The sequence below is a fragment of the Callionymus lyra genome, chromosome 12 (assembly GCF_982586985.1).
Source record: "Callionymus lyra chromosome 12, fCalLyr1.hap1.1, whole genome shotgun sequence".
Taxonomy (NCBI): Eukaryota; Metazoa; Chordata; class Actinopteri; order Syngnathiformes; family Callionymidae; genus Callionymus; species Callionymus lyra.
In genome coordinates, this window is record NC_141829.1 from 6437516 (window position 1) to 6452525 (window position 15010).

The following is a 15010-nucleotide window of genomic DNA, read 5'->3' on the forward strand; positions in this document are numbered from 1 at the left end:
TATTTACTTAAATTTCAATGGTATTTATTTCATTCGGGATTAATGTACATAATTAGTCACAATAAAATCTCCAAACAACAAGTCAATTTCACCGTGACTATAAATTCCTCTTCATAAGATTCCATTTGTCTTACTAGATATAATAAGCTGGTGACTTAAAAGCGCCAAGTATGAGATGAATTAACCTAATAGGGTTAAGCGTGAAGTTTAGATCATTACAGCCTGAGACTGAGAGTTATCTAATATTTCTGCATTGATTATTTGAAATCTGAGTCAGACTGAGTTCTTAATTTCAAGCCAAAATGAGCCCACGCTTGCACTCCAGTGTCCCCTCATGCTTCTCCCGTCTCATTCTGTTGCATTAATGGGAAAGTTAAGTGGGCGAGGAAACTTTTGCAAAACTTTGTTGAGTTGTCAGGCAAGAATTCACAGTAGATTGGTTGAAAACAAGATAGCAACAGTGAGAAGGAGAAGGTGTGATTTACAAAGTATAGCATTGTTTATGATTCAAACAATTTCATTGGTTAAGACCTTGGCTAGCCATGACCATGACCATTAACCCGAATGTAAACCTTAAGGCCTAACCCAACCCCTAGCTCGTACCGTGACCTGATTACCCAATCCCAACCCCTAAAAACTGCCAATAACTCAAAACATCACCCTGTACCCTAAATCTAAACCATACATTTTAATACTTTACCCAACCCTTATCCGTTACCATAAACAAAACCCTAAATTATTAACCCTTATCAAAAACCTAACCCCAACCCTAACCCCGAAAATTAATAACCAACTCCTAACAATAACCTTGCTTGAGATCCTCAACCCCTAACCAAACCCCTTGCCCTAACCATAATCCTTACCATAACCCCAATAGTAGCTATGAACCTAACCCTAACAATGACTCTAACTCTAACCATAACATCACCCTGTACCCTAAATCTAAACCCCGGCCCATGAACCTTAATCCCAAACCCAACACCAACCGTTAACATACCCCTAACCCTTAACAATCTAAGGCTAATCCCTAACCATAACCCTGCATACAAACCTTAACACCTAACCAAACCATTTGCCCTAAACATAATCCTAACCCCAACAGTAACTATGAACCTAACCATAACAATGACTGTTACTCTAACCGTAACATCACCCTGTACCCTAAATCTAAACCCCGACCCATAACCCTTTATCCCTAACCCAACACTAACCATAAACATAACCCTAACCCTTAACCATAACTCTAACCATAACCTCAAATCAATTCCTTCACCCCTAATCAAACCGTCGCCCTAACCATAATCCTAAACTTAACCCCAACAATAACTGTAACTAGCCACAACCCTGACTAATAAACATAACCTTGCATCAAAAAGTCTAACCCTTCACGCAACTCCTAGTCCTACGCTGTCATTAAACAAAAAACAATGGGTTTGCAATATAACATGTAGATGTTTAGATCGTTTTGATTCTTAAAAAGAAAATATATATATTTTGACACATTTGTAGCTCACATTTTATAGCTAGGACAACAATAGGACCAGACAAACTTCAGCAGAATTACAAAGCGAAAAGCTTTTTCCCCTTTGCAACCAAAACAGGTGAATATGAATATATTGATTTAGAGATTGAGAGAAACGGTGTGCAGAGAACATTTCTCAAGACCCCCGACACAGAAGACAGGAAGTGTTGTTGTTTTTCCTCAACAGTGAAAGGCCCGGAGAGTAAATTTGACCAAAGTGTTTCACCTCAGGGGGGGTTGGGTAGGGAAACGAGGCACGAACAGCAGTTTGCATATCCGTCTCATGGCTATAAATGTTGGGAGCCACACACAGCATTCATGGAGCTTGTAGATCTGCCAAAACACGTAACGAAAAAGCACAGCTGTGCAGGGTAATGAGGGATAGCACGGCACCCAGGACTGGGGAAAGCAGCTTGTTAGCATAGTCCTCTGCCAGAGAGGGTGTCACTGAGTTTTTGTCGGAAATTAATTGGATGAACCCGTCACGGTGTTTGTCTATATACACGACAAGATGTCAGTGACTCTGCGAATGACACTTTGCAACATCCATAAATCTTCAGTTTGGGCTCCCAGTTGGCGCTGCTAACTTGAATATCTTCCATGACGTTTCCGAACATAAATGGGTAATGAGTAAAAAGTTTGAAAATATAAGAGAAATATATATATGTATTACCTGTCACTTATCGAGCATGTGTCAAACTGGATCTTGTTAAAATCTCCCAGCAACCCTTGCTGCACACGGCTGAGATTGACCGGCTGACCGCCGATGGAGATGAGCTGCATGCAGCCCTGGAAGGAAGGAGATTGATCCTGACAGTCAGGACTTGGACAGCCTGGAAGAGGAAAACGACACATCAATCTTCAGCTCACAGAAAACGCATTCACTTATAACAAGACGCGCAAACCTCCAAAATAAAAGTGGCTCCTCTGCTCCAGGGGTTCCCTCAGATCCATCGTGGTGGACGAGTTTCCGTCGACGGTCAGAGTGACGAGTAAATTCTTGGTGTCGAGACTCACTGAATGCCACAGTCCGTCACTGACTCTGCAATCTGCGGAGGAAACATGTCACCATTAGGGCCATCGCTGACAAAAAAAACGTTGCCTCGTTCATAAGCGGAATGCCGGCTCAGGGGGTTTGCAGGCATATAAAAGGCTGATAGTGTTTTCACGGCCGCCACCTGTGGTATCAGGGCAGCAGGCAGACACCGCCACAGGATGCTTTACTACTGCTTCCACCTGTTATTTGGGATTAGTTAAAGATACAGTTCATGGTTTTTGTTATAGCTGCCAGCGCTGGCACCAGATCCACAAAGCTGCTTTCCACAGTTCACGCTGCAATGCTGAAAAACATCCTCCGAGATTTCTCTCCGAGTCACCGTGAGCCTAATATCTGCCTCCCATCCCATCTTCTGTCGCAGACCTTCTGTGGAGCTCTTGTTTATCTTAAACTGACATTTAATCGATGCCGGTACAAATGAGCCGCACATCATAAAAAACAAACTTGTCGTCCTTCCACCACTTTTTTCTCAACAAGTCTCTGAAAAACAAACACCTTCTGTACATTTATCAGTGAACGCCGATTAGGAAATACCATATTTCGCTGGTTAAACTCCCCTTATAGCAGTCCCTAACCAACGGACAAGGGCCTGGTATATAAATCGTCAAATATTTTGAGATATTTTGTATATCATGTTCAGTTTTTTCAGAATTACTTCATGTTATAGTTTTTCCTTGTCCCGATTACTGTTGAGTGTTTTTTCTCCATTTTAGCTCCATCTTTCCCTTTGTCTGTTGCCAGTACGTCCTTGCTATCAAGCGAGTTCTTTGTCCATGTTCTTTTTTTTACTTTTTATAGTTGTTTACAAGTACAATCTTTTGTTTTTCTTTCTCAACTGGAATTGCAAACGCCCTTGGTTTTCGACAGTAGCTCGTTGTATTTTATGCCATTGTGCTAGTTTTGATTGTAATGAACCAGCCTTTAAACTTCCATTTGTTAATCGGTCCGTTGGGGATTTGCAACCGAAAATTAAAATATATGTGTGTACAGTATATATCATTTTAGTTGTATCGCCTATTCAAGAAATGTGTGTTGCTATTGTTTTTTTAAGGGTTAGATTTTCTCCAAAGGAAAACAAGCCTGTAAAGCTTGAAGAGTTTCAGTCGTTTTTACTTCACAAATATAAGTGTATATTAACTGGCAAAAGTAAGTGAACCACAAAGTGTATACGGCGCCATCTTGCTGTAGAGAAGGGGCGTCAATCACTCAAGGGGCCAACATTCCATTCATATCGCGGGTGAAACCAAGTTTATTTTATAGGAAATATGTAGGAATATAGTATTTTATTTTTTATAAATATTGATGATCTTTGTGTTTGTTCTTCTCAGTTGAACTTTTAAGTCTGTTAACATCAATTATCGTCTTTCCTTATCTTAACTTAAACACTGGTATCTTTATAATTCAAGATGTCAACATGAGCACTGATCTAATTTAAGCACTAAAACATTGCCAGTCATGTTAGATTTAATTTAATTGTGTCTAAAAAAAACCTAAAAGTTGGCTAAGTCTGTGAAACATTACCCCTGTTTTGATTTTCAGATCATTCCTGCATGATTGTTTCCTTCCAGCCATTTGATCGCTGATGACTCCGGCAACACACCAACTTGCTTGGAACTCTTTCAATAATCTGTCCTCCAAATCTGAGGCATATAAAGAGGTTTTTCTAGCCCACGGTCAGGCCCTATTGATTGGAACACTCATTATATTAAGCCAAACAGTGTCTCTGTCTTTGTCATAGTGAGGTCGATATTCTAGTATCTGACACATCAGTAGTGATGCATGCTGGGAACACCCTTGGAAACATGGCTCATTTATGAAGAGACCGGCCCTCTGTTATCCTCACAAATAAAAGGACAAACGAAAAAAAAAACGAAGCATTATTTTTCCTTTATCTCCAGCTAAGGATAAACGGTACAACGTCAATGTCAATACTGCCCACAAAACCACAAAGACAAAATGATTTATTTTCGTTTTTTGGTTCCTTTTTCTTCATATTGGGAAAAAAAAAGAAAAAGTAAGAGAAACAAAATCAACCTACATTTTTAAAACACACAGGTCAGTCCATCAGTCTGTCCTTCCGTTTCTCTGTCTATCCATCCACACTTTTAATTACCCTTTCCTTATAATTTATCCACCGTCTCTATGACTGACCATCCAACTGTTCACCCTTTCATCTTTCAATCCATTTACCCATCCATCCAACCATCCACACTTTCATCTTTCAATCCATCTGTCCATCTCCCTGGCTGTCCATCCATCCATCTACCTTTCATTTTTTAAATCCATCCACCAGTCTCTCTGTCTGTCTGTCTGTCCATCCATTCATCCATCTATCCATCCTTCCTTTCAATTCATCGCCCGTCTCTCTCTATCAGCCATCTATCCCTCATTTCGATCAATCTGCCTGTCTCACTGTCAATCCATCTACCTTTCATTTTTTAAATCCATCCGCCCATCTCTCTGTCCGTCCGTCCATCCATCCATCCATCCATCCATCCACTTTTTCATCTTCCAATTAATCTATCCCCTTTATTCTTTCAATCAATTCACCCACTTCTCTGGCCACCCTTTCATCTTCTACTCCACCTGTCCATCCAACCATTCATCCATCCATCCTCCCATCTATTAATCTTTCTATTTTTTATCCATTTGAAGCGATAATCATACACATTAAAATTACTTTTAGCCTTGATTTGGCTCCTAGAGCTCAACTGTGATGCATTTATAAATGACATTACATTCAACTGGTTATTACTTCTGGTTTTCTTAGGATTAACCTCCTCAAACCACCAGCACCAGGCTTGGTAAGAAGACAGGATTTCCTGATGCCTCCCACGGCGCTTCCTCTTTGTTAACCAGAGAGCATGTTGTGTTCTACTGAATGTTAATTCAAATTTGAATTGATTTCCAGTCCAAGTCGTCTCCAAGTTTAGACCAAGATCATCGAGATGTATATTGTGCTGCTCTGCTTTTTCTTCTGCTGATTCAGGACACTTGAAAAAAAAAAAAAAAAGCACTCGTCTTCAGCCAAGCAATGTCACTCCGGCAGCTCAGGATGGAAACTAATGGGCCAAAACTACGTTTAGCCTCTGCTGGTCCCGTCCCCCCCTCTAAATTCAATTAGCATCCGGACTGAACTGTGCGGCGGTTTGGCAGCTCAGAGCGGACAAGACAATCATGCCACGTTTAAACTCTGAGTGTCTTTTTTATCTGCTGGTCAAATATTAGATCTGTCTCTCGGCTCTTGGGAAAACTTAGGAATTTCATCTCGGGTCTAATGATGTCTGTCACGGACAGTGGAAACATTTATCCCCAAAGACTGAGTGCCTTGGGCGTTTTCTCTTCACTCCATTGACTAATTCGTGTGAGCGTAGCGGCAAGACGGAGTGGACAAGTATCAGCGGGGGGTTGTTCTGGTATCTCACTCAGGACTGGCTCGCTGAAAAAAAAGAAGTCCATGTGCCTCCGCTTTTATTACAGGTTCAATCACAGCCGCTGCTCAACAGATCTGAGATAACAATATTGTTTTGTCGAACATTTCCGTTCCCCTCCGCCATCCTCAGGATATTTGGTTTCATGGAGCATCTGCCTGGGCGTGAGCGGGGCGATGAGGATTGAATGCCTTGAAGACTTGTATATCTCCCGCATTGACAACAATATCGTGGATGGATATTAGACCGATACTGTCAGCACACGGGATTCTGGTCAGAGCAGAGGAAGAGGGCGAATCAATAGTCTTTCCACATTAGTGCTCCTGCAGTGCACTTGGCTCACATACAACGCTTTATCAAACAAGCGCATCTCTTCTCAAGCCAGTCTATTATCTCCCTCTCACAGCGAGAAAAAAAAATAAAAATGGAAACGTTGAAGCCCTGAGGTGATGGTGAGAATAAAACGAGGAGGTGAGCAGATCAACAGGTTAAATATGGGAAATTCATTCCAACCGTTTCCCCCGTCATGCGCCGAGACACCTCGGGCGCTTTGTGTAATACTCAGAGCATTGGAAAGTATTTTTACACATGCGAGACTTTTGTGATGATAATCTATCTATCTATTCATCCATCCATCCATGTATGTATCCATTCATCCATCAAACCATACAACCATCTATCTATCCATCTATCTATGTATCCATTCATCCATTTATCTATCCATCCATCCATCCATCTATACATCTATCCATTCATCCATCAAACCATACAACCATCTATCTATCCATCTATGTATCCATTCATCCATTTATCTATCTATCCATCCATCCATCCATCTATCCATTCAGCCATCAAACCATACAACCATCCATCCATCTATCCATTCATCCATCAAACCATACAACCATCCATCCATCCATCCATCCATACAACCATCTTTTTCTCCAATCATCCATCAAACCATACAACCATCTATCTATCTATCTATCTATCTATCTATCTATCTATCTATCTATCTATCTATCTATCTATCTATCTATCCATCTATCCATCTATCCATACATCTATCCATCTATGTATCCATTCATCCATTTATTTATCCATCCATCCATCCATCCATCTATACATCTATCCATTCATCCATCAAACCATACAACCATCCATCCATCCATCCATCCATCCATACAACCATCTTTTTCTCCATTCATCCATCAAACCATACAACCATCTATCTATCTATCTATCTATCTATCTATCTATCTATCTATCTATCTATCTATCTATCTATCTATCTATCTATCTATCTATCTATCTATCTATCTATCTATCTATCTATCTATCTATCCATCTATCCATCTATCTATACATCTATCCATCTATCTATCTATGTATCCATTCATCCATTTATCTATCCATCCATCCATCCATCTATACATCTATCCATTCATCCATCAAACCATACAACCATCCATCCATCCATCCATCCATCCATCCATCCATCCATCCATACAACCATATTTTTCTCCATTCATCCATCAAACCATACAACCATCCATCTATCTATAAGGCTCATAATAAAATCGTAATTAAACAAAATAACATTATTATTATTATCCTATTAATCTGTATATTTTTCTAACTGCAGGTGATTTACAATACAAAATAATAATTATTATTAAATAGCATTTAAGTCTAAAAGTAGATATTTGCTGATTTAAGGAGGGGAGCAAGTAGAGCACAGGCACATCTGTGGAGTCTTTTAGGGGTAAACAATATTTTGTCCAAGTATGTCGTTAATCTTTGTAGTTCACTCGAAATAAGAATTAGATGATCTACATTTAGAGACATCTACATTTTAAAAGTTCGTCTTTCGGAGCATCTGAGTATTAAAGTTGAATGATAACAATATTTAGTAAGTTTTTTTATTGTTGTGGATTTAATAGCGCTTATTCCCATAGCAGCGTACATTCCTAACCAAGATATCATTTGGAATTCACTTTTTGGGTAACTTTAATTGTTTAAAATCTCATTATTAAATCAAATTAACTGTACAATGGCTACTGAACAAAACTGTTTAATGATCTTAAATGTACAGTCAAAATAAAATATCATGTATGAAAAAAAAAATCTTCGTAGCTCGTTGCTAACGTTAACCTACTGTTTATATGCTGACGTTTCTTCTTTTATCCCGTCCATCCTGTCAGGGAGGTGAAGGTATTATTGATTCTTTTTTATGGAAAAGGCCGCTTCAGCAGTATCAGGTCGACTAGAGTAGATAATAGTGTCTGAGGCTCAACTGTTCATAACAGAATCTGCCGTTGGCGGCGTTGGTTCATGTTTGTTCTATATGGTTACCGGGGAAACCCTGAACATGTCGGCCAGTGGACACAAACCATAAACAACACCTGGGTAGGCGATTATAGAATTTAAAACTTTTTTTTTTTAATTTGCTATGAGCTAGAAATGAATCTACAATGAAACTTCAACCTTCTAACATTTTTCAACCTGGTGAAAACTATTGTAGGTGGCGCTCTTTTCCAGTACATTTTTACCTGCCTATCCTATATATGAGTAGATATTGATTTGAAAGAAAATGATTGAAAATGATTATTATGCTCAGATACAGTGAAATCCGTGTTTTTGCTAAGGCATGATGGTTAGATGGTAGATGACAGTGACAACTGGTGGAAAATATTCTAGGTGGCGCTATTTCCCAGTATATTTTTACCTGCCTATACCATTAATAGAATCAGTCGAATTTTTTTTAAACTTAGACAATATTATTTCCATGGAGAAATCAACAGTTTGAAAGCTAATGCTGAAAAAAAAAGGATATTTTGTAACTTGAAAACAAATTTTAATTATACTCTGGCATACAGTACATCATACAGAATAAACCAAATTAAAAAAATAAAGGAAACTGTAAACAACTTATTCCCTGCACCAGAACAATAGTAATACTTTATACCAAAAAATATATAATTAAAAATAAATAAATAAAAAGTCTAGAGCAGGAATTGAACCGACGAAACTTCAAATACTCACTTCCAAACAATGTGTAGCATATTACCAATTGAGCTAATTGACCTAATGTGTGGATGTGAACGTTTACTATTGATCGTGATTATTAATTATTAATTACAAGATCATCAGGTTTCACTTTTCCCAGCGCCCAGAAATCATATTCAGAGACGACGCTTCTCCATCACTTGTGATGAGCTACAGAAACGTGATGTCACAAATCTATGGAAATATGACAGTTTATGATTATTTTAAAACACAAAAACATGAAAAAAGATAAATAAAAATAAATAAACAAAAGCAGCTTAATGGTCCTCAATGGGCCATACGCTACTGCTTCCTATAAATCTACACGTTAACCATTACAATAGTATTAATAAAACATTTTTATGGATCATTTTTTCAAATTGTAACAACTACATTTGGATCGTTTCCCTGATTGATCGGGAAATAGTCAATAGTAAACAATCGATTCTTATCTAACATTATAGAAAAGGTCAGCCAATGAAGGCTAAATGCCACCAAACTATTTACGATAAACTAGTTCCATTTAAACGGCACATTAAAGAGATCCCGGACATTGTTTCTGCTCCCTTGAGGACTTTAGTTATAATTCTTTTCTCTCATTTCCAGATACTAAAATCTGTTTTATCTGTGTAATGTTCAGTTTCTCTTTTCTGCCCCATGCCCTTATTAAAAGTGTTTAAAAGGCGGAAAATAGTGCAGAGAGAATTCTCACAAAAAGTGGCATGTTTTGGTGGTTTTAGCCTCAGTGGTGTCAGAGAAACTGAAATCCACCTTAATTAAACTAAAATGTACATTATTACATGCATTTCTGTTAATATTTATAACAATGGATTATGCTGGAGGGTCAGTTTGACCGTTTCAGATGTGAATAAATATAGAAAAGAACGTCCCTCGGGCCAAACAACTACTGTAACAATTTACCAAGACAACTGTGCAAACAGAAGCAAACTTTTTGTCGTGAGACATTTTCTTTTCAAATCCCAGACACAGGTAAAATAAACACAGACATATTGACAACATCGAGCAAAGTCAATAATTCTGAAGGATTAACCGCTCGCTTCTGTTTCGGCGTTTGAAAGAGAAAAAAAAAAAAAAAGATACTTGAAGCCGAAAAATGATTTCTCGCTGTTTTTTTGCAACTCGTACCTCGACGGAATTCTGGCGAATATAGACGATGACGATCATTAGTGACACAAGATAGTGATGGATTTTCAAGTTTCGTCTCAATGGCTGAAGAGAAAACATTTAAAACAATAGACTGTATCAGAAAAATACTTATATAATATATAATATATTTAATTATTTTTCTTTTAAAACATACATAATGGTTATTAACCGTTATAATTCTAAAATGCATAAAAAGTGCCACAAACTAAAATGAATGTTCCTTATTAATAGAGACGTGTCAATGAAGCCTCATGTAGATTCAGAGCCAAAGATTTTAAATCAGAGAGTGACATCTAGTGGCCTTTTAACATTAAGACACTGTTTCATGACACAGTGGCTTCACCTCCAGCTGTTTCATGACACCTTATCAGCCCGTCACTACTTATTAATGTTACTTTATTTTTTTTAAAAACAACTTTTTTTTAAATAGAAAAAATTCTGTAACTTTTAAACACATTAACACAAATTTCCAAATTTATTTTTGACAACTTGAATCTTTTTATTTAATGTATGAACTTGACAAAAAAATTACAGAATAGAAGGAGATAAATAAGTAACTAATTTACAGCGATTACAGGGAATTCAATCAGAAAGGTTTAAATATATTAAAGGTTTAAGTACCATGTACTTGTCTTCAGAGAACAAGCTTTTCTTCTCTTCTGGCCTTGTATCCTTTTTTTTTTCTAATCTCCTCCTTCAACCCGTTCATTCAAAACACACTTTCAAGTCCACCTGGTGCTATAACTCATTTAGAGCCAATAACAAAAAAAAATTGCTTTTCCACAGATTTATATCATTGTTGGATCGATTTCAATCCTTTTTAATAACAATTTTGAATAACATATATTTAACATAACTTTGTGTTGATCATGGATTGCGAAATGTCACAATTAAATACACTTAAATATAGAATATTAAATAAAATACGTGTTAAAAGAAGACGCTTGAAGCTTCATAAAACTACAATAATAGTGCATTGATACGAAATAGCATCATGGAGGTCATGCCTTTTTGTAGAAAATAGAAAAACGGTGGAAATAACAAGAATAGTAAACGACTATAAAGAACGACTTGGACGTTACTTTCATGAATGACAGGACTCTCGTGTCGGTTCCATGAAGGTGACCCGGCACTCATTGTGTTTACTCGTCCAGGTGGTCACAATAGACTGAAGGTTACTGAAGATTCTTTTTTTTTTTTTTTTTAATCACGAAGCGTTCGTTCCTCCCAAGATATGCTCACAGTGGTGACGCAGCACTTCAGTAATGGACGATAATGAAGCTCAACAGTCCCACTGGATGCCTCGCAGTCGCACCTCTAACCTTAGCAACCAAGACGCCGTCAGCGAGTCCAGAACCGGCTCGTCTTAGAAAACGCTTGTGCGGTTCAAAACAAAGCTTCTGCTATCACCTGATACCGCTGGTGTTAATTGATGCTAATAATAATTTAGAGCTCAATGTTGACTTTATCTCCAAGGTTATTAATACTTTGTGTTGTTGGAACTGAATAGTTGCTCATTGAGCAGAACATTGTTCGTTTGGTTCTGGAACATCTGGTTTGAACATCCGTCCCAAGGGACGCGGAACTGGGGTTGAAAACTGTCCCTGATGTTGCCTCGTCGACACATTTTTCTTTTCTATTCTCCCAACAGATCTATACAATACTGTTTTTTTATGCTTTTGTGGACTTTTTTTCTGAAATAATGCAAAGCTGATACATGTCTGAAAAAAATACTTTTACCCATATCTGAACCTGCAGATGCTAGTTTCAGTCTTCGGGTATTTGCAACAGATGTTTTAGTTTTTCTTAGATTGTTTTATGAATATTTGAAAAATAGAGTAAAAGGTCCACATGAACGCGTGTAAAGATTGGCTTAACTTACACAACAAAATGACAAAAATTGAGCTGCTTTTGTAAAGCATAACTAGAGAGCACAGACCACTGCCAAGCAGCTCGTTATTTTCTCTATGCAATAGGATTTTCTTTTTTTATCATTTCTAAGAAATGAAGAAAGTAGTGAGCTCAGTGAGACAGGAGTAACTTCTGAACACGTAGTAACCATAGGCAGGAAGCGGCTCCACCTCTACCAATATGTTCAACTCCAAAATATTTGGGGATCCAGATGGTAATGCTTTATCGACATTTAATTATTTTTCCTCTGCCATTATCAACATCGACTCATTTCCTTTTATCATTTTGCTTTTGTTATTTCGCCAACGGACAGACCACAGCAACCCAAATCAACCCCTTGGCAGATGTAGCAACTATGTTTTATTGTAGTCGATCATTTCCCAATTAGTTTCCAGTAATTTATGAAAAACTGGATGGAAGAAAATGTAAGAATGGTTGTCAATTGGGACATAGGGTACTATTTTTGACAGATTTTTGTTACTACACTATCTCAACACCAGAGTCAAGTACTGGACAATACTACACATATATCCTTGTTACTACACTATCAAAACACCAGAGTCAAGTACTCGACAATACTACACATATATCCTTGTTACTACACTATCACAACACCAGAGTCAAGTACTTGACAATACTACACATATATCCTTGTTACTAGACTATCAAAACACCAGAGTCAAGTACTCGACAATACTACACATATATCCTTGTTACTACACTATCACAACACCAGAGTCAAGTACTCGACAATACTACACATATATCCTTGTTACTACACTATCACAACACCAGAGTCAAGTACTCAACGATACTACACATATATACTTGTTACTAAACTATCACAACACCAGAGTCAAGTACTCGACAATACTACACATATATCCTTGTTACTACACTATCACAATATAACGTATCGTTGACCCTGTATTGTGATACGCATCATATCGTCAGTTTCGTTACAGGTTGATGAAGCTTGAAATTTTGGTAGCCCCTTGTTAAAACACAGTATTGTATATCCAAGACTTGAAAGTACATAAATAATAGATATATCCAGCTGAACTTTCCAAAAGACTGACTTCAATAAAGATCCTTCCAGAAGCAGCCGAGATGAATTCCCAGACAGTGGTTCCCGTGAGACCTTCAAAGTTACCGGCACCGCTGTCACTCATGGCATCGCATTCATCAAGTTATGTTTATGACGACGTGCTCATGGAATTGTCTTTCAAGGTCACGGGCGGCATCGCTCTTTGTCCGGCTCTTTAGAAAAGCACTCCACGCTTTCATTACACCGACTCGGGCGAAAGGCTTTTATTGTCCAGCAACCTGCAAGCTCGTAAACGCAGGAGAAAAAATCCTGCTGTATTGTTTGCCGAAAACAACCCCCCCGGACCCTTCACTGAGCAGGCCTCCGATTGGTCGGAATTTTACGACCTGGGCTAGATTTTTAAAGGTTGGAAAAAAAAGCCAATATCAGTTTATTCATTATAGAAATATATTAAATCCTAATGCTTTCTTTACCATATATATACTTTGTATTTTACAAAATATTTTCACCTTTTTTGACAAGGATAATAATTGTTTAATAATAATTGTTTTGCTATATTTTTAAGTTGTTTCCAGTCAATTCAATACGTGGTATTGCTATATGATAAATACTTGAACTAGCAACACTAAAACTAGCAACTTAAATGTGAAAGCTGGACCCTTCACTGAGCAGGCCTCCGATTGGTCGGAATTCTACGACCTGGGCTAGATTTTTTAAAGGTTGGAAACAAAAGCCAATATCAGTTTATTTATTATAGAAATATATTATTTCCTAATGCTTTCTTTACCATATATATACTTTGTATTTTGCAAAATATTTTCACCTTTTTTGACAAGGATAATAATTGTTTAATAATAATTGTTTTGCTATTTTTTTCAAGTTGTTTCCAGTCAATTCAATACGTGGTATTGCTATATGATAAATACTTGAACTAGCAACACTAAAACTAGCAACTTAAATGTGAAAGCTGGACCCTTCACTGAGCAGGCCTCTGATTGGTCGGAATTCTACGACCTGGCCTAGATTTTTTAAAGGTTGGAAACAAAAGGCAATATCAGTTTATTTATTATAGAAATATATTATTTCCTAATGCTTTCTTTACCGTATATATACTTTGTATTTTGCAAAATATTTTCACCTTTTTTGACAAGGATAATAATTGTTTAATAATAAGTGTTTTGCTATATTTTTAAGTTGTTTCCAGTCAATTCAATACGTGGTATTGCTATATGATAAATACTTGAACTAGCAACACTAAAACTAGCAACTTAAATGTGAAAGCTGGACCCTTCACCGAGCAGGCCTCTGATTGGTCGGAATCCTACGACCTGGGCTAGATTTTTAAAGGTTGGAAACAAAAGCCAATATCAGTTTATTTATTATAGAAATATATTATTTCCTAATGCTTTCTTTACCGTATATATACTTTGTATTTTGCAAAATATTTTCACCTTTTTTGACAAGGATAATAATTGTTTAATAATAAGTGTTTTGCTATTTTTTAAGTTGTTTCCAGTCAATTCAATACGTGGTATTGCTATATGATAAATACTTGAACTAGCAACACTAAAACTAGCAACTTAAATGTGAAAGCTGGACCCTTCACTGAGCAGGCCTCCGATTGGTCGGAATCCTACGACCTGGGCTAGATTTTTAAACGTTGGAAACAAAAGCCAATATCAGTTTATTTATTATAGAAATATATTAATTCCTAATGCTTTCTTTACCATATATATACTTTGCATTTTGCAAAATGTTTTCACCTTTTTTGACAAGGATAATTATTGTTTAATAATAATTGTTTTGCTATTTTTTAAGTTGTTTCC

General features: G+C 37.2%; 1 protein-coding gene across 2 annotated transcripts in view; it reads right to left on the reverse strand.

The window, feature by feature from the left end:
• The window catches only part of cntnap5a (contactin associated protein family member 5a), a 246610-nt gene that overhangs the window by 90184 nt on the left and 141416 nt on the right, over positions 1–15010 (reverse strand). For both annotated transcript variants that reach the window (XM_087804487.1, XM_087804486.1), the window contains exons 9-10: positions 2428–2571; positions 2196–2355 (exon numbers count right to left, since the gene is read on the reverse strand). In XM_087804487.1, the coding sequence (XP_087660613.1) occupies positions 2196–2355; positions 2428–2571 (304 nt within the window). The remainder of the gene's footprint in view (positions 1–2195; positions 2356–2427; positions 2572–15010) is intronic.